The sequence below is a fragment of the Elgaria multicarinata genome, chromosome 7, assembly GCF_023053635.1.
Source record: "Elgaria multicarinata webbii isolate HBS135686 ecotype San Diego chromosome 7, rElgMul1.1.pri, whole genome shotgun sequence".
Lineage (NCBI taxonomy): Eukaryota > Metazoa > Chordata > Lepidosauria > Squamata > Anguidae > Elgaria > Elgaria multicarinata.
The window spans coordinates 72,622,434-72,641,784 of NC_086177.1; the positions used below are offsets into that span (position 1 = coordinate 72,622,434).

At 41.4% G+C, this 19,351-nt stretch overlaps 1 protein-coding gene across 2 annotated transcripts in view; it reads left to right on the forward strand.

Moving 5' to 3' along the window:
* Positions 1 to 19,351, forward strand: part of TRIM55 (tripartite motif containing 55) — a 52,260-nt gene that overhangs the window by 26,260 nt on the left and 6,649 nt on the right. Inside the window, exon 10 of one of the 2 annotated variants that reach the window (XM_063130796.1) lies at positions 6,071 to 6,161. The exons of the other annotated variant lie outside the window; for it this stretch is intronic. Within the exon in view, the coding sequence (XP_062986866.1) occupies positions 6,071 to 6,161 (91 nt within the window). The remainder of the gene's footprint in view (positions 1 to 6,070; positions 6,162 to 19,351) is intronic. 2 annotated transcript variants of the gene reach the window in all.

A 19,351-nucleotide genomic window follows, 5' to 3' on the forward strand; every position in this document is an offset into this window, starting at 1 on the left:
CTCGGAGTATGTTGTATTCAATCAGGATTCTACATGAAATGTAATACTAAAGGAGGAAATCTGTAGGTAAATTGTTTGCTTTGATTTAAAATGAAGGCCACAGTCTTAAAGTTAGACACAAAACAATGTTGTTAAATTAGTGTGTTACACATTATTATTTTTTACACAGAATACAATGTTTGTTTTGGGTGTACAGCCAGCGGTGGGCGTCTTTGTACTCTCAAGATGTTTTGGTCTACAGCTAACGTCATTCCCAGCCAGCATGGACAATGGTCAGGGATTATGGGAGTTGTAGTCTAAAACATCTGGAGGGCAACAGGTTACCCACTCTACAGTGGTTTCATGTAGGTTAGTTCCACTCCTGAAGAGACACCTTCAGCAGACAACTTGTAATGTTTTCCCAAAAGCCTGCCTTGGAATTAGCCCTACGTTTTGGAAGTCCTTGGGGAAAGTGCCCTGAGTCAGGGACCTCCCAGAGAGCTTCACCTCTTTGCCACTGTCACCTTCGCCCCTTTGATTTTTCCTCTCCCCCTGGGCCCAGTCTGCACCGCAGTCCAGAAGGAGAGGGCAAAGCCAGAGGAGGCACTTACCCCTTCTCCTTGCTCCCTACACTGCTCACATGCTTGGGGAGGATGGGTGAAACAGCAACAGCAAGGAGGAGGAGCAGGGGCAGAGGTTCAGGATCTCAGCGGTGCCCCACCCCTGCTGGCATGCAAGCCTTGGGAGCCGCCTGACAGTGCCAACCCCTGAAGCCAGCCTTGTTTGCAGTCAGTGTGAAACAGGTGTACATATAACTGCTCTAAAGTGATCCTGGCAAAGAGGTTAACACAGAAATATTAGAGACATGGCTGGGATCCAAAGAATGTGCAATTAGTTCCATGTGCTCAACAAGACTTTGGGCTTGGGTTGCTTGAACATCAACCTTTTGTGCAGTCCTCCTTCTGCCAAAAAAAAAAAAAAATGCTGCACAGAAACAATTTCTGAAATGCAGGAAAGTTTCAGAAGCAATTTGTGATCCGGGGTGCAATGTGCAAGCCCTTGAACATACCAGGAGGTCTTTGGATCCTGTACCATGTCAGTACAAAACTAGCCTTGGAAACAGTTCTCAGCTGTTCATGCACAAGGTCAATTAGGAACCGAAAGTGCTTAATTGACCAGAATTTCATTCACGCAATTACCAGAATAGCATAAGATTCCACTGGTTTTTGTCCATTTTATCTTTAAAACACACAGATCATGTAATTCTGCAACTGCTGGATAAATTTATTTATTTATTGCATTTCTGTACCACCCAAATAGCCAAAGCTCTCTGGGAGGCTTGCAAAAATTAAAACCATAAAGTACCATTTAAAGTATAAAACTTAAACCACAATATAAAAACTCAATATCAAGTACAACCAGAATAAAGTTGAGCAGTATTTGCTTCTAATTAAAAGCCAATATACAGCATTTGCTTCTAATTTACTCAACTCTGGTTGTGCAACCATCTCAGTCACACATCAGGAATGTACAGTTGTCCTTGCTTAATGTTAGGTTTCTTTTGTATGACCAGTAGCATTTTCATTTTACATTTCCAATAACTTCTCCGATGCATTTTTCCAATAGTGTTTGTGCTGTAGTCAGAAAGCAGTATGGTACAGTGACCTGATTCATATGGCGCAGCAGATGATAGTGCATTAAATAACCTACAATGAGCTGCAGTGTGTGCAGCTGCTGTTTTTGAATATGCAACCCGTGATCAGGGATTGCGTCATGTCGTGTAAACCCTGCCACTGTGGGTTATGTGAGGATTCAACAACCATCACATAGCCCTCAATTAGTAGTAGGGTTATGCGAGGGTTGCTTAACTCTTAAATAACCTATGGTGACTGGGTTCACATGACATGACACAACCCCTGATCAGCCTGACCAGGGGTTGGATATTCAAAATGGCAGCCACACATGACTGGTGCATGGGCCGGCCATGTAGTGCAAACTGGCCCAATGGGTTGGATCCAGACTTGAGCTCAGCAGAGTTCCGCATGCCCTAGAGGAAGGGGGTGGGGAGTCGATTTTCACCAGTTCCTCCTTCCCCTTGCAGACCTCTGAAAACTGCTCTTGAGGTGGCACTAGGGAGTTCAAGGGGAAGGGGAAACAAGCAAAAATCAGCTCCCACCCCCTTCAGCAGGAAGCCTCTACTGGATCCCAGGTCCCTCTGGCAATGGAAGGAACCCTGCCATTTACAGAAGGCAAATTGGGATCTAACCAATACAGTTACTATACTAGATCTACGTTAAGGCAGAAATCCTATACACCTGTGGTGGGGAACTTATGGGCTTTCAGCTGTTGTTGGATTTCAATTTCTATCATCCTTAGCCAGCATAGCCAATGGTGAGGGATCATGGGAGTTGCAGTCAAACATCATCTGGAGGGCCACACATTCTCCATCACTGCTAGACACACTTACCTCAGAGTAAGTCACATTGAGCTCAGTGGGGCTTACTTCTGAATAGGCATGAATAAGATTGCACTGTAAATTACCACTATTGCAATTTCAGTAAGACTGAAAAATTGGTGTCTGATAATGCCTTTGACACTGATGACGTCTTGAAATACTTACTAATCCAAATCAGTGTGAGTTATGCTGCAAAGTCAAAATTTCATCCATTTTCACCAATTCGTTTCAGATCTGTTTGTGAAATCGATCATGTTCCTGGCTGAAAGATTCAAGAAAAGGGTCTAAGGGCCACATTCAAACAATATAAATATACATGATGAACTCACCTTTGTACATGTGAAGATCTTGAAACCTACAGTTTAAAAAGATTCACTAAACTTTTAATATATACAATTAGGAGGGCCAAACCTCTTTTGTTTATTGGTTTAGACGTCTATTCTTCATTAACACTTTACATGAAAGTACATCTTATTGATCTTTATGGAACTTCCATATATATGCAGTGTAGATTGTTTCAAGGCTAAGCTTTAGACAGCAGTCAGAGCTGGGAACGAGTTGAACCAGGTAGTCAGAGCTGGAGACCATACAGAAACACATGACCAGTGCTTCGCACTTTGGATAGCTCGTCTAGAGTTCTAAAGGGTTCAACCTCTGACTAAAACCCAAAGCGAATTCACTGCCCCACTGACATCAGAGCCATCAGCCTCCACAGCACATGCCAGCGACAGGAAGACCTTATTTCAAGGTCCTGCCCAAACAGGAAGCCTTTTATAGTCCTTCCTGTCCAGGAGGGACCAATGACCAGCTTAGGTGGGTGGATTCAGTCTAGATCTTGAGAATATATTTCTGTAACCCTGTTCAGATGACACACTAAGTGGTTAAGCATTTTGAGCTAAACATTATGGCTTAGCGTGTCATGTGACCCATTTCTAACCATGGTGGCTACATAACCATGGTTTAAACATGCTCACTAACCATTTGCTGCAAAAAGGTTAGCAGCCTAGCCATGGCATAGTGTGTTCTCTGAGCACAGTCACTGTCAGGAGGGGATCCCCAGCTGCAGTTCTGCTAGCTCACCACATGGGGCAGTCACATGCAGGGCCTAACTACATGTGACGTTAATATCGTGAGATTAGCGATCATGTCATTAGTTTTTAAAGAATGAAATATGTGATGCATGGGAAGAAGCGATAGTTACTGGCATCACAATATGTGGGGAGGGGTGGTTTAAACTTTCCATCCACAACCACAATCTTGTAAAAATCTGGGATTACCATTTGAGTGGAGGGAAAACACCTCCCACTGATATCAATGGGAAGCTTTTTCCTAATGCTAACTACCGTGGGAGAGAATTTTGCTGAGTTCGCTGATGGGGAAGGAAAGTTTAAAACTTCTCTCCCTGTGCACTGTAGTCCGAAGACTCTTTTACACACACACACACATACACACACACACACACACTGCACCTGGCTTTAATTTTTGAAAAACAACGATGTCATTGCTATGTGTCACATGTAGCTAGGCCCATGGAACTAAAGGCACCTGGTTCTTGCCTGGGCAGCTCCTGAGAAGATTGCTGTCTTAAAACAGTTGTTTTGGAAGAGATTTGCATGGGCAATAGGAACAAGAATGTGTAAGGGGTTAAGGGAAACTGTAAGAACAGGTGCCAGCAGTTCAGCAGTCATGAGCGACCAGTTGGGCTATAATGCTGAACAGGAGAAAAGTACAGTGGAAGAGAGAATGAGAGAAACCTTGACATAACCATAGGGTTAGTTGGGAGAAAGAAGAGGAATAAGGAAGTGTTTGGGGGGAAGTGCCATGGAAGTAGGACGTATCTTCACCAAATATAAACTGATTAGGTGTTTATTCCTTCTCCTCGGGGAACCTTGACACAGGGCTCACTCCAGGTTTGAGGTGCTCTCAGTATGGTGTCTGCTGGTGGCGCTGCTCTCTCCAACGGGCCTAGTGTGATCAGCACTGGGCAGCTGTGACTGAGCTACCATTTTAATTTCTCACAGTGCCTGAATGCAGCGGTGTTCATGGCCCAGGGCAAGCAGTCAACACTGTCATGAGGTTGAGGTCTTGGCAGCTGTCCGAGGATGCCATATGCTGGTGATGAGCCTTCCTTGAGATCTCTAGGGTGGGGTGGGGGTGGGGTTTCTCAGTGATGCACCAAACTATAATTCCCAAGATTCTTTGGGGGAAATAAGGGCAGACATTTAAATTGATATAAACCTGATAAATGTTTATAATGTAAAATATGCCCTGTGGGGAGAAGTTCAGGGACCACATAAGGTGTCTTATTTTATTTATTTTTATTTATTTTATTTATTACATTTTTATACCGCCCAACAGCCGAAGCTCTCTGGGCGGTTCACAAAAATTAAAACCATAATAAAACTACCAACAGGTTAAAAACACAAATACAAAATACAGTATCAAAAGCACAACCAGGATAAAACCACACAGCAAAATTGATATAAGATTAAAATACAGAGTTAGAACAGTAAAATTTAATTAAGTGTTAAAATACTGAGAGAATAAAAAGGTCTTCAGCTGGCGACGAAAGGAGTACAGTGTAGGTGCCAGGCGGACCTCTCTGGGGAGCTCATGCCACAGCCGGGGTGCCACAGCGGAGAAAGCCCTCCTCCTAGTAGCCACCTGCCTCACTTCCTTTGGCAGGGGCTCACGGAGAAGGGCCCCTGTAGATGATCTTAAGGTCTGGGCAGGTACATATGGGAGGAGGCATTCCTTCAAATAACCTGGCCCCAAACCATTTAGGGCTTTAAATGTTAATACCAGCACTTTGAATCGGGCCTGGACCTGGACTGGCAGCCAATGAAGTTGTAAAAGGACTGGAGTGATGTGGTCTCGCTGGCCAGTCCCTGTTAGTAAACGGGCTGCCCTGTTTTGTACCAGCTGAAATTTCCGGACCGTTTTCAAAGGCAGCCCCACGTATAACGCATTGCAGTAATCCAAACGAGAGGTTATCAGAGCATGGATAACTGTAGCTAGGCTATCTCTGTCCAGATAAGGGCGTAGTTGGTATATCAGCCTGAGCTGATAAAAGGTGCTCTTTGCCACTGAGTTCACCTGTGCCTCAAGTGACAGTTCTGGATCCAAGAGCACACCCAAACTACGGACCCGATCCTTTAGGGAGAGTTCAACCCTGTCCAGGACAGGGCAAACATCACCTTGCCGGACAGATGAACCACCTGCTAACAGTACCTCCGTCTTGTCTGGACTGAGTCTCAGTTTGTTAGCCCTCATCCAGTCCATTACTGTGCCCAGGCACTGGTTCAGGATGGCTTCTAGTAAGAGGGTTAGTAATAATTATGTTTGCCTTTGCCTGATATTTTATTTGTTTACGTGCTCCTTACAAGGGCTAATCTGGTGCAAAGTTCATTTTATATCTGTTTCAAATCTATCCAGGGTGTTTTGTCATAACCACCCATTTTTAAAATAATAATAACAACAGTAACAACAACAACAACAACAACAACAGCACAAATAAGAACCAACGGGAGGGGAGGTCTTTCTGAAAATTGAATGTCTTCTTCACCAAGCTCAATAATAATGAGCAATTTATTCTGATAACATCAGTGAAGTATTCTTCTTATTATTTCCTCACAGGGGTTAGCATTCTGCATATCAGTTTTGGCTTTTCTTATCATACTGCACCATCTCTGGAGTCAGATTCAATACATGATTTTTACTTTAAGGGGTAGGAACTGTTTTGTTTTATCCTTAACTAACAGCACAAGTCATTTCTCTAGTAATGCCTGCAGGTGGTTTAGAAACAAGTATCCCATTCTTCTCATTGAAATGGACCATGCTGTCATGTAATACATGCTGTCTAAAGCTTCTCCCTCTCCCTCTGAAATGTTATCCTGGAGTGTAATCCTGCATGGTTGAAAATGTGACCGTGTTGTTAAAAGGAGAGAAAGGTGGGAAATTCCAGAGTAAACTCATGGACTGGTGTTCCAGATATTTGGCATTGCTGAAGTTGTTGAAAACTCTACTTCAGCTTTATTCAACCTGGTTCCCTCCAGATGTTTTGGACTACAACTCCCATCTTGCCTGACCACACTGGTTGGGGCAGATGGGAGTTGTACTCCAAGCATCTGGAGGGCACCAGGTTTGTGGAGGCGGCTGTAGATGTAATGAGGAATAGTTTCTTTTGGTGTCCACATAAATAGCCATGGTAATGGGGAGCCTGACCCCCCCACCCCAAAGATGCGTATGACGCTTTCAGCAGAGAAGACTGCAGTGAGGGAACGGGTACAAGTTCTGCATTCATAATACACATGTCGTACAGCTCCCCATGGTAAAGCACCACTTCAAAATGCAAGTGGGGGAATTACATAATTGAACCTCTCCCATGTTGAAATTGCTACATCCATGGGTTTTTATCTAGCCTTCCCCTTGTCATGTTAATTTACTGTGCGCAGGGAGTTTTATATCAGGGGAGTGAGGGGTAGCATTCAAACATACAACCCCCTTCCTGTGTTTTACAGGCCTATTTATGTATCATCTGCTTTTTTTCCAAATTTATAGATGAGGTTTTATTATACAAAGCATGAAATATAATTTTAAATATATATTGTTCTTTATACTTCTCGCTCGTCCATTGGAAACCTCAGAGAAACTTACATGGTGTTTCCAGGCTGTCTCACTTCAAATATTAGTGTCCTGCTTAGCTTTATCAATGGACCAACATCATGTGCCCTCTGACTGACTTGTTCATGGGAAGAATGACCGTACAAGAAATATAATGGTCTTCCATGAGAATGAGTGTGGGGCAAACCATTTAGTCATAGATCCTTCCTTACCTTTTTATCCATGCTTTTTAAATGCCTGATTTTTGCAGGTCAAGTTGTCCCATCCCACATAATGTTTGTTATTGCCAACTCTAGGAGTGTGAACTCTAAGAGTGAGAACAAGACTTAGCAATATATTTAGTATCTTGCCTGGAAATTCACAGTGGTCTATGTTGGTACAAGGGGTGCTTCCAGATGGATGATTCCTAGCCATCAAAAAGACGCTGTGCAGCTATTCATTACCATAACAGATTTTCTGCCATAAGAAAAAAGTTGGAAGAAGCAGTGGGAAAACACAGGAGAGTTACAAATTGAAGACAGTGATGTGTAGACCCCACCTAACTTTCTAAAATGCTGTGAATGAGGCAGAGCAATTGAAGAATAGAATAGAAATTATAGACTTGGCTGGAGGCATCCTTAGAATTTTTTTTTTAAAAAAATTGGAACATTTCATTCTAGCCAGAACACAGAGATGAAAATTGTCACTCTTTTTTGGAGGCTTTCCCTTATACAACTGTGTTTTTTTAAAACAAGTATTCATTTCCCACAAACCATGCAAAGTGAGTTCAGTCTTTCAGAACAGACCATGAACAAAATACACACACACACACACAAATGAATACAACAAATATATTTTATGATAAATTAAAACATATTTAAATATTGTAGAATTGTTTTCCCCCAGTGCTGTGCCCACTCTGGGTGTGGCAGGAAGTTTCATAACCTCTAAATGAAATATGATTGCTTAACACTGCCCCTAAAAATCCATGATAGCTTTGTACTCACGTAGTAGCATCCCAAGGAAACTGGCTGGTCCAGATGCATCTTCTTGGTGCTCTTCATTTTGATGCTTTGCCTTCTTGAGAGAGAATCTACTGCTTCCCTCTGCTGACTGGATTTCACCATTCACCATTCCCTTTCCCAGTAGAGGCAGTGTAGGACATTAGCCATAGAAATTATAGAAACATCTGATATATGTACTAATGCCAGTTCTAAATAGGTCAGTAAACAATCCATTGGCAACTTAATAACTATACAACAATAGTTTAACTGTTTAACATAGAACTGTTAATAATAATACTACCCCTACTATATACCTGAAAGGGAGATAATAGTCCTTAAAAAAAGTTAGGCCCCGCAGGAGTATGGGATTTTTCTGCTGATTACATTCTACTGTATGCCTGCTGTTACCCTCTGAATTCAGATCTCCTTTAAGAGGAGGGTGGTTACCATCTTCACCAAATGCTCACCTTTTCTTCCATATATAGTAATTCCAGATAATTCTGGAATTGCCTAGCCAGCTATTAAACAAACTTTGGGCTCCAATTCTTTTGCAGTTTCTAGAGGGCAACCATGTTAGTCTATTGCTGGGGGCGGGGGAACCAAAGTTTTGTGGTACCTTAAAGACTCACACATTTATTCTGGCTCACCCAAATACAAGGAAACAGATTCAAATAACCTCTGGCTTTTAGATTTCAAAGGGAGTGCAGTTGGTACATTGTAAGCATTCCAACAGGGGTGTTCACAAAAGCGAATACTTCTCTCCATATGCTTACAAATAGTATTGAGGTGAAAGGGCCCCTGTTCAGCTAGGCACTGCAAGTGGAGCCATTGCCCCCTTCCCTTGCTCCAAGATCTATAACTTCTCTTGGAGCATAGGAAGGAGGACAGCAGCAGCAACAGATAGAGGGTCTTCTCCCCAACCCCACCCTACCTGCAGGGATGGAATTGGGACTACCAGTTTCAGACTCCCCAGTGGGATAATGATGCTAACTATGGAACTGGCAGACCCTGTCCTCTTGCTGGAAGGAGTGGAGAAGGTGCTTCACCAGGAGTGTCAGTTACTGCCTCCTCTGCTTTCCCCACTGTTGTGGATAAATTACTGGGCCCTTGCGGCGGTGGGGGCGGGGGCAGGTAATGGCAGCAGCAGGAATGGAACTGAATGCGCCTTGAATGCCTTTGAGCCTTTTGTGGTGCTCAAATTGGACACTTGCAAGAAAAGTGAACTTTTGTGAGTAACGAAACCTGGTACTTGCAAAACCTTGTCTGTTTTCAGGTTAAATTAAGGAGGCTTGTGCATCCCTAAGCAAAAGATCCTCTCTGCACATTGCACAGATTAACTTAATTACATCTGCATAACACCTTTCATGCTCCATCTTAAGATGTTGAGCTCCATCACACCAGTGTTTTATTGCACTTTCATCCTGCCTTGTTTACCATTTTGCCCTGCAACTCTCATACGACATTGTCCCGGTCCTACAGTCAACTCGCCTCTTCCCCTCCATTTCCCATGTTTTTCTGGGGCGAGGAAAGTACAGTATTTTTTTTCTCCACATGGGATAAAACCACCCTTCTGTCCCCGTGTATTGACATCCTTGCACTATGTCATAGAACGTCCCTTCTTGGGGGGGTGTGCATTGAAGGGCGGTCTTGCTGACGAAAGAGGAGGGCGGAGGCAGTTGTCCTCCAATGTGCTGAGTCGGTGAAACAGACTTTTGCTGCTACACCCATTTCAACTTCCCTCTCTTTTTTTGCCCACTGTATGAGGTGCCCAGTCGATAAAACACAAAATTGCTAAACTTTAGACACCAAAACCAGAGCGGGGGTGGGGGTGGGTGGGAGGTGCCCACATCCATCAGAATGTCCATCAACCACGAGAACCAATGACCTGGAGGGGGAAGGAGAAGGGGCGGGGTGGGGTGGCGGTATCAGGAAGTGTGAGGTGAAAAAGTAAAGAAGGTGAAATAGCGCAACAACGCAAGCACATGAAAGTGACCAGCGCTTGACACACTAATGAAATGGAAATTGCAGATGCATACCAGGAAAAAAAATAGACGTGATGGAGCTCTATTACTGGCTGGGGCTCTTTCACAATGCCCTTCATCGTTTTCTACTCTTCCACCCTCACTATTTATTTATTTTGTTTGTTTTTCTTAACGATCTGCCTGACGAACCTGGTTAAAAGCTTGGTCAGACCCATGGCAGTTTAGTTGGTCCTAAAAAAAGGGTTGTTATACTGTTGCTACCTATGCATTTTTATCTAATGGGCCAACTCAGCTACCTCTCAGTGTTGTGACTTTTCAAAGTTTAATTCTAGTGATACAATTTGAATTCATTGATTTAGTGCCTCTCCCACTAATATGACCTGCCCCTTCTTCAGACACTGCAAATTGTGGCATCTCTATAGCTTGTTTTGTTAGCCTACAGGGTTACTACCAGAAGGCAACTTCTGTGATTCTAATAACTTGAATATTGATCAACCTCATTTATTTTATTTCAGAGGATTTCTATCCTGCTTTTCATTTTTTTAAAAAAATCTCAAAGTGGTTTACATGATAAAATCATGATAAAACACAATTAAACCAATCACTGAAACAACAAAAGCAGTCAATAAAAACATACTTTAAAATAAGCCAGGGTTGCTGACAATGCTAGTGATCAGGGAAACACTTGGGCAAATAGATGTGTTTTAACTTGGTGGGGAGATCATTCAGTAGGCATGGGAAGTCCTCCCATTCAGAATGTAGAGACTGGGCTGATCTATGCAGAAGTGGTGCTTCAGATAACCTAGTCCTGAACTGTTTAGGGCCTTAAAAACCAACAATAACTCCTCAAAAATGGCTTGGTAGCTTAGGCAGCACAGGACTTGTAAGTGTGTGGTAAGAAGTTCCACTGAGCAATCTAGCTACCACATTCTGCACTAGCTGCAGCTTCTGAACCAGTCTCAAGAGCAGCCCCACATAAAGCACATTACAATAGACCAATCTTGAGGTTGCCAATGCATGGATCATGGTCACGTGGCTATCTCTACCCAGGCCTGGTTGGAGCTGTTCTACCAGTTAAAGCTGGTAATGGGCGCTCTTTGCTACTGGGGTCACTTGTCCCTCGAGTGACAGAGATAATTCCAAAAGTACATCCAGACGATGCACTTGTCATGTAAGGGGAGTACAACATAGTGGATGATATATTGATTAATCTCCCTAGCCTAAATATCCACTAACAACTGAGTAGGTCTATCTGTTTCTGATTACTCAAATTCAAATGAGATAGAGGGTTACCTGGAGAGGTTTCCCTTTAGGAGTTTAATAAAAGTGTATTCCAAAATAATGAAGAACGTCTCATGACAATGCATTTTTTACGGCATTATCCATGTCGGATGGATCATTTGTTTTGTCTGGTTAAAACCAGTGGAAACATATTGTGTATAACTGATTAGTGTATGTGAGGTAAGAATGCCATGGGGTTCATTAAGCTCTTGCATGGTCAGCTCAGATCAAATCTATGTTTATGAGATTTTGGAGGGCTTTGCTATAGAGACCTAACGAGCCTATAGAAACTAAAAGCAGATCTAGTATTTATAAAAAGATGAACAGGTAGTCATGAAATGTAATGTAATGTAGTAATGTAATGTTATTACAACTGCCATTTAATGTTAAGCACATTAAAATGCTTTGGTAGCTTGTCTTCCTTTCAGTTCACCTTCCTGTGACAATTAATAGTCAGGGAATTAACTAATTGCATCTGTTATTCTTTCTTTTGCTATGTAAATTCACATTCCACCCCACCTCCCTTTTGTCCGGTTGTAACTTTATCTCTTCTCCTGGAATTTCCATGGGGTCACTTCATCCGTTAGTCACATACCATAGTAGTACGTGTCTGCCACATTTTCCTGATAGATAGAGTATTTGGAATTAACATAAAAACTGTCTGCCTAAGAAATGCATAACATCAAATGTCAAGAAAATCCACATTATACTAAATCTCAGACAATTGCTAGTTATGGAGATGTGCTTTAAGTGCACAGTGGCTAATAAGACCATTACAAAGATGGGACTGAAAGATCAGACTGTGAATTAATGCAATGTTCCATTTGGGTCTCAAGTGATAAACGGTGATTATATTATTTAAGTTGCTGTATTAATTTGCAGGATTTCAGTTATGGAACCATCTGCAGTTATTTCAGCACTTGAATGAAAATCTCAGGGTTCAGTTTTGAAAAATATCTTTTAAGGCTTCAACCTTTCCCAACTCAGTCCAACAAAAGAAGTTAAGCATGTGCTTAACTATTTTAAGACTGAGTTTGGATGGCACGATAATCCACAATGGGTTATATAATCCATCAGAGGTTATTTAACTTATTGTGGGTTATCAGGCCATCTGTTGGGAATTTTTAAACCCATGATAGGCTATTTGCCTGCAATAAACCACTCTGATAACCCCACGGTCTGCAGTAGGGTTGTTTAAACCACTATGGGTCATCGTGTTGTCTGTCAGGCACTATGGATTAATTTGCTGCCCTATAGAGTCCCACAGCAGTACAGATCACACAGCAGCCACTCTATAAATTCTTGAAGATTTGCACGATCGAGACCACACTTCATAGGCAGCCTCCCCTACTGGGGATGATCTGGACCACCTTCAAAATACAGTGCAATTTCACCTGGGGAAGGGGAAATCCTTGACGCACCAAATAGAAGGTTGCAAAAATAACCTTTGGAAAATAAACTAAAATAAAGAAAATGATTTTTTAAAATGTGCACTTCCTCTAGAGCCTAAAGTGCACAATTGTGCAGGTATGAATTTGCCCAACATTCTCAAGATAAGGTCTACATTGTGTGATGCCTTGAGCATAACAACTCTGGGTCCTCCTTGGGGGTAAACAGGAAGGTGTAGGGATGTCTACCTGTTGCCATTGTTTTAGAAATGTTTTTCACAACAAGCATTATAAACCTCAAATAGCAACACATCTAACGTCACCTGGAGATTTCCCAGTGCACAATCCTGAGACGAAGCCCTTCCCTATCTATCTCCAAGCTTCTTGAGATCAGCATGCATTTCTTGCAGCCTCTGGTAAAACAGCATTCTTGTGCATCTTCCATTGAAACAAAAAAAATCTTTTTTGATGTGACTTGTGCTGGAGTGATCCCTAATGAATTTTGTCTAATCGTGAAACTAGACAGGATCAGACAGTCACAACATAACAGCCAAGTATTTTCCCTCCTTTCCATCATTCAACTTAGTTCCAAGATAATATTCTAGGTGTTCTGGAGAAACATGTAACCCACTTTCCACACTGACTTACCCTATACTCATATCACTTCTTACAAGATTTAAGGAACAAATGGCACATTATATGCAAACAGGCTTAATTGTAACCTAATGGCCTTTGTTTAGCTTTAGAAAGTCACATAGGAGAAGGAGGGTGAGTTCATTGTGTTTAGAGAACTGGCAGGCAGGAGGGGCACTTCATCCTTTCCCTATTTGCTGTTTCTCTGCTTCAAATTGCATCCCAAGTAGCTCCTCTCTCCCCCGTGGATTTTCAAAAAAGAATTTTGCACTCACTCACACAGACACCTTTGGAACTTTGCAGAAACCAGTGTGGGGATGGGGAATTTGGAAGAGGAAAATTATGGTGGAGAAAGTTTTGTCACCTCCTCCCTTCTGTTTTTCCAAACCTGGTTGCCCCTCCAACAGCGGCTTTTCTTATTAAAAATTGTCTGCAGTTACATGTGTTTGCTTGGTCTTAGCAAACATGTTTACTGTACCCTCCTATACGTGTCTACTCAGAAGTTAAGTCCCTTTAAGTTCAAGTGGGTGGAGGATTGCATCCTTAAACTTAATTAAGCATATATTTAAAACCCAGATGTCTGTCCCTGGCTTATGTCTTTTTAATTTAGCCTTCTCGTCTCATTTCTGAAAGTTTCTTGTGTGATTTAATAACACCAGTGAGGAGCTGTTGTAATGACAAAACATTGTGTAAGGTTCCCAAGCAATGGTGTTGTAATTAATTTTGCCAGTGATTCCTTCCCCTAGCATATAATAGTCACATCCACAGACTATATTGTGAGTCATGGGGCACCTTCTGGTATTTCTGAGTTTAGACTTTTTTTAATAAACATATCCCAGAATAATGGAAGGCAGTGTTTTCCTCTATTCAAATGAAAGTCCAGCCAAGCTAACGTTGTTTTTAGATCTGACTGAACTGAAAATGAAAAATACTTTAATTCTGGCCTCTATTAAATTGCCTCCTTAAGATAGCTTGTCATTCTCTATAATATTATTTTTTTAAAAAAAAAAAAAAGTAAGGAAAAGTTGTCTTCTCTTTTCAAAATACTTTATTTTTCCCTTGGAAGTTTTGCCGTCTGAGCCTTGCCACAAAATCTGCAATTTTGTGCAGCGTATGCACATTTATTTCCCGTTAGCTGCCTATGGTCTTCATGCTGTTCTTAAAGCAAGTGCTTTTATTGTGACGCCATTGCATTTTCAAGTACTCCTAAGAACCTAAGAAGAGCCATCAGACCAAAGGTCCATCTAGTCCAGCATTCTGTTCACACAGTGGTGAACCAGTAACCCACAGGAAACCAACAAACAGGATATGAGGGCCACATCACCCTTCCACCCATGTTCCCCAGCAACTGGTGTGTATAGGGCCTCTTTAAACGAGCGATTTATAGCACACTTGTGACAGATGTTTGTGGTCATTGTAATGCTGCTGTGAGCCTCCTGTGTGTCTCCTGCTCCTTTTCCTGGTTTTTCCATTAAAAATGAACCTTAGAAACCCCAATTCTTCTGAAATATGTCAGGATTTGGGGGTGTTTCCTGCCATGTGCAGTCAAAGTTGCACTATAAAATGCCCACTAGAGGGCGCGGGCTGGAAGATTTTACATTACAGGCCATGTGGTCGCTGCTCTCTTCCCATGTAATTCAGCTCATTTTAAATGCGGATGAGAAGCAGTAAGCAGAGCAACAGAAAGGAAACTTGATTTCCCCCAAGTCTGAAAGTCCTCATAGATTTATGCCTCTGATAGTGGACGTAGCATATAGTTATCAGGACTGGTAGCCATTGATAGCTTTATCCCCCATGAATTTGTCCAGTCCATGTATACTCAAAGTATTCTATTTTATACCTGGGAAATACACTAGTGCATTCACTGTTGTAACAGTTGCTCTGTGGAATATCCTTCAGGAGAACCCATTGGATATTGTTTGTGATATACCTACATCCCCCTGGTTGCATCATTTCATGAATGTTAGTTTTAGTTTATTAATTCCATTAATTCTTTGAAGGCTGTGTCTCACTCACTTTATGACTCTTGTATGGAAACAAGTTAGACTTGCTAAGGGTGAACAATAATTGCCCTTCAGAGTAAATTATTCTTTTATTTATTTTGTGGAGTGAAAAGAGTATATTTCACCATTATTATGAGAGATGTGGAGGCCCTGGGAAGAAATGGGGGAATCAGATTGATTAATTTTAAAAAAATTAACCTTGGGATTTTTTGAAAGTTGCTGGAGGGTTGCTTTTTTCTAGGTTTTCCCCTTATGTCTTCACATCTGTCATTGTCACTGAAAAGTCACTTGCACAATGGCTAATATGTATTTATGGCATACGTTCTGTGATCTCAGAGAAAGTCCCTATATTATAGTCAATTCTTTATAACAGTAGGGCTGATCTGTTATAATGGAGTACAGGAGAATTCTCATCATTTATGGTCTAATTCATATTGTTTATAGACTCGTTTGCAGACTAATTCAGCTTATTGTGCTTATACCTCTAAAGCCTTGTATGTATATGTATGTATGTGTATATATATATATATATATATATATATATATATATATATATATATATATATATCTCCCCCTTCTTGTTCACAATAGTTCAAGAACAGGAGGAATTTTGCCAAACTTAGGATGTGCTTGGAAGCATGATAGGAAATTTGCTCTTAATTTTCCTCTTTAAGCTGTAACAGTATCCAAAAGAGAAAATAAGATTAAGGCCTTTCCTGGTAATGTATAATGGAACACTTAGAGTATCGTTACTCTTCAGCAAACCGTCCACAATAATCCATCCACTGGGCTGGATCCAGGATCTACCTTCTATGATAGGAAGGAAACTTCTACATGAGGAAGGGCTCCACTCACAGAAGGTCTCTTCATCCAATTTGGGGGAATCTGCCCACCCCACAGCTCACCCCATTGAGCAGGGTCTCCCAACTCTCTGTGTAGCATTTTCTGAGGGCTGGAGGGGCTGCTGTGGGAAGAAGGCAGCAAGGAAATCCACTTCTATCAACACAGTTAATCTATTTTAAAGCACTGTGTTTATTAACACAGCAATCCTACTAGTGTGGGGGGGGGGATCCAAGTGTGGAAGTGAGGGAGAGGGAGGAAAGATATTGTTGCTGTTGTTGTGTGTAGTTGTTGATCCCTTATCAGTGTTTTTTCCCCTTTATTCAATTCAGTGAGGGCAGGGTATTTTGGGGAATTGGAAGCTGCTATGGAACCTGCAGCTTCAAGCCTTCTTCCAGTGCTCTCCCCAAACACCTACGGAGCTCCAACACGGTAGAGGCAAGAGCCACAGACACAACCTGTAGACCCAACAGCACAAGATTTAAAGATGAAAGCAATCTAGAAATAACTGGAAATCAGAGTAGAGAAAGTTGTTGACATTGTACAGTAGACTCTTTCCAACTGTTGAGTAACTTGAAGGAATTAAAATGTGCTGATGGCACTGATGTCTCAGCAAGATGCTCTATTTATGGAGCTCTTACAGAACTGAGCTGGCCTCCATAGCATGTGCAGTGTGACCATAGTTTTATTAGGTGCCCTTCCTACCATATTTGCAATATCTCTACTAAGTCATTCATTCATGATCAAATGATACATGTATCCAAACCCCACTAATTATGCAAGGTTTGTTACCTGATCCAATGAATCCATGGTGCAAACTCATCCATGAGTCATAATCTTAAATGGTAATGGGTCTCATTCATCAGGTCCTTTCAAAGAACAATCTATACTTTAAAGTGCTGTCTGCTTCCTAAGTGGCATGCTTAAGCTTTGCTCTGCATCACTGGAAGAATCTTTGCCCTTCTCTGCCAGGACGAGACAAAGTTTCTTTGGACAACTGTTTGAAGTAAACTTCTTACAACACAGAACTTACAAGATCTTTACTTAATGCTTCCCAATTACTTAGTGATTGTTAAACAAACAAAATGTGAGCAAATATATAAATTAGCTTTCTTGCATGAACCCCCAACAGTTACTCTGCATTATTCTTCAGGGCAAACTTTTAGGCAGGCAATACTTGGGTAAGCAGCTGGATAAATAGTAATGGGGGACAATTGCTTAAGAGATAGTTTCATCTCGGTCTATAAATGGATGGGCTGTTTGATTTAGTTGACAAGATCATTCAGAGAATTAAAGCTGTTAGTAAAGGCATTTTTACTTGAAAAGGCTGGATATAGCCAACGACTTTTAAGAGAGTAGGATAGATTTAGATTATTGCAATACTAAAGAATTAACTTCTGCTAGTATATGCTTAAATGGTTCGGAACAACAATCATCGCATTCCACTCTGCATTTCAGACATTTTGGAGTGCCGTCACCTCTCAAGCACTCTCATGTGCTTCTTTAGTGCTGGGAATGTGAAAAGCTAAAGGCAGGCTAAAAAGATAGGCATGTTTGAACAAATGACCTCCAAGTTTGCTGTACGGCATTGCAAAGATGTAGTGGATTTTTAAAGGAGAATTTAGAGCTTCCTTTAGAATATGGGTGGGTAACATGCAAGCTGCATGCCCCCCCTCACCCCACTGCTGTTCTTCTTCTTGGCATCTCCTGCCATCCCCAAATCACCACTGCTCCCATGCTGAATTATTGCTGAATTTTGTTGGCATGCAGCAAAAGGAAAGCCACATTTCTCCTTTAAAATAAGGAGCATGGGGAGCATGCGCTTTCTTTTAATGCAAGCTCCTGGGTGCATTAAGGTGTGTGATTTTGCATCAAAAGAAGGCATGTGTGAAAGGCACGTGCTCCCTGTGCACCATGTTCTGAAGCAGAAATGCAGCTTCTTTCTCATTTTTGAAATTCAGTGGCAATGATTTAAAGTTTAGATCTAAACTTCGAAGACCAAGTCAATTGTGAACCACCCAGAGAGCTTCTGCTATTGGGCGGTATAAAATATAAATAAATAAATTAATTAATAAATCGTCTGAATGAAGAATGCAAGTTAACTGATTGAAATTATGTTAATGGACTATTGAGGTGGGATTTCCATCCATAAAGGTGGCCCAAATAGAATTCTAAATTAATAAAATATTTACTGTATGTTAGCTCTCCAAAAGTACCCCCCCCCAAAGAAAAAGAACAATTAAGATTGCTCTCTTTTTCCTTTACTTCAGCAAGGTTAAGAGTCCACAACTGGATATTTTGTTTAGTTCTGAAGATGTGCTTAATAATTACTTAGCAGCCACTGGATGTGTTTGTCCTATCAGAAATTGATCAGGTAATACCAAATGTCTTCTCCTGCTTCAACTTGAACTTGCAAAGCATCAGATGGGTGGCATAATGCAATGGATAGTGGCAAGATATAGGATGCGAATGGGATTCATCCCTCACTGGTGTTTGTCCACCTCCTTCACCCAGATGGAAGCCAAGCCTGTGTGACAAGACATCTATGGGAGGCATAAGTGCTATCTTTATACCGTCCTAAGAATAATGCATTATAAAATACGATTACAAGTGAAAATGTTTAAAGCTTGGATCTTTTCTTTTTTTAATTGAGAACTTTGTGTAGAGTCATTGAGATAGATTAGGAGTGTAATGAAGAGTGGCATCTCCAGCTGAGCCCCAAGGAATTTTCACGCTAAGCAGAAAAGGGTCCCCTTCCCCTAAAAAGCTTTCTCCATTAGTTTAAGCTCCCTAAAGTATGCTTGACATTATATCCTTCAGGGAACTTACCCAGCCTACACACAAAGAGGAACACTGAATTCATTTGCTCAGGACTATTTTTGGAATCGTTAAGGTTGTGTGAAATAAACAGCATTACATTATCCTTTTGCCACATAGCTCTAATTGTAACAGAATGAAAATCTATTTTGGTGAGACATTCAGTCCCCACGGGCACCAAACGTTCACGGCCGAACACCGTTCTGAGAACTGAATAGCTAATCTTATGATGGATGGAGTTTGCTGGTGCATATTTTACCTGCCTACGGTGATGTAGTTGAACAATTTATTTCATAAGAAAAGAATTTCAGTTGGCTCCTAGAGAATTAAAAATAGGCATAAGAAAAGAAATCTTTGAGCTTCTAGA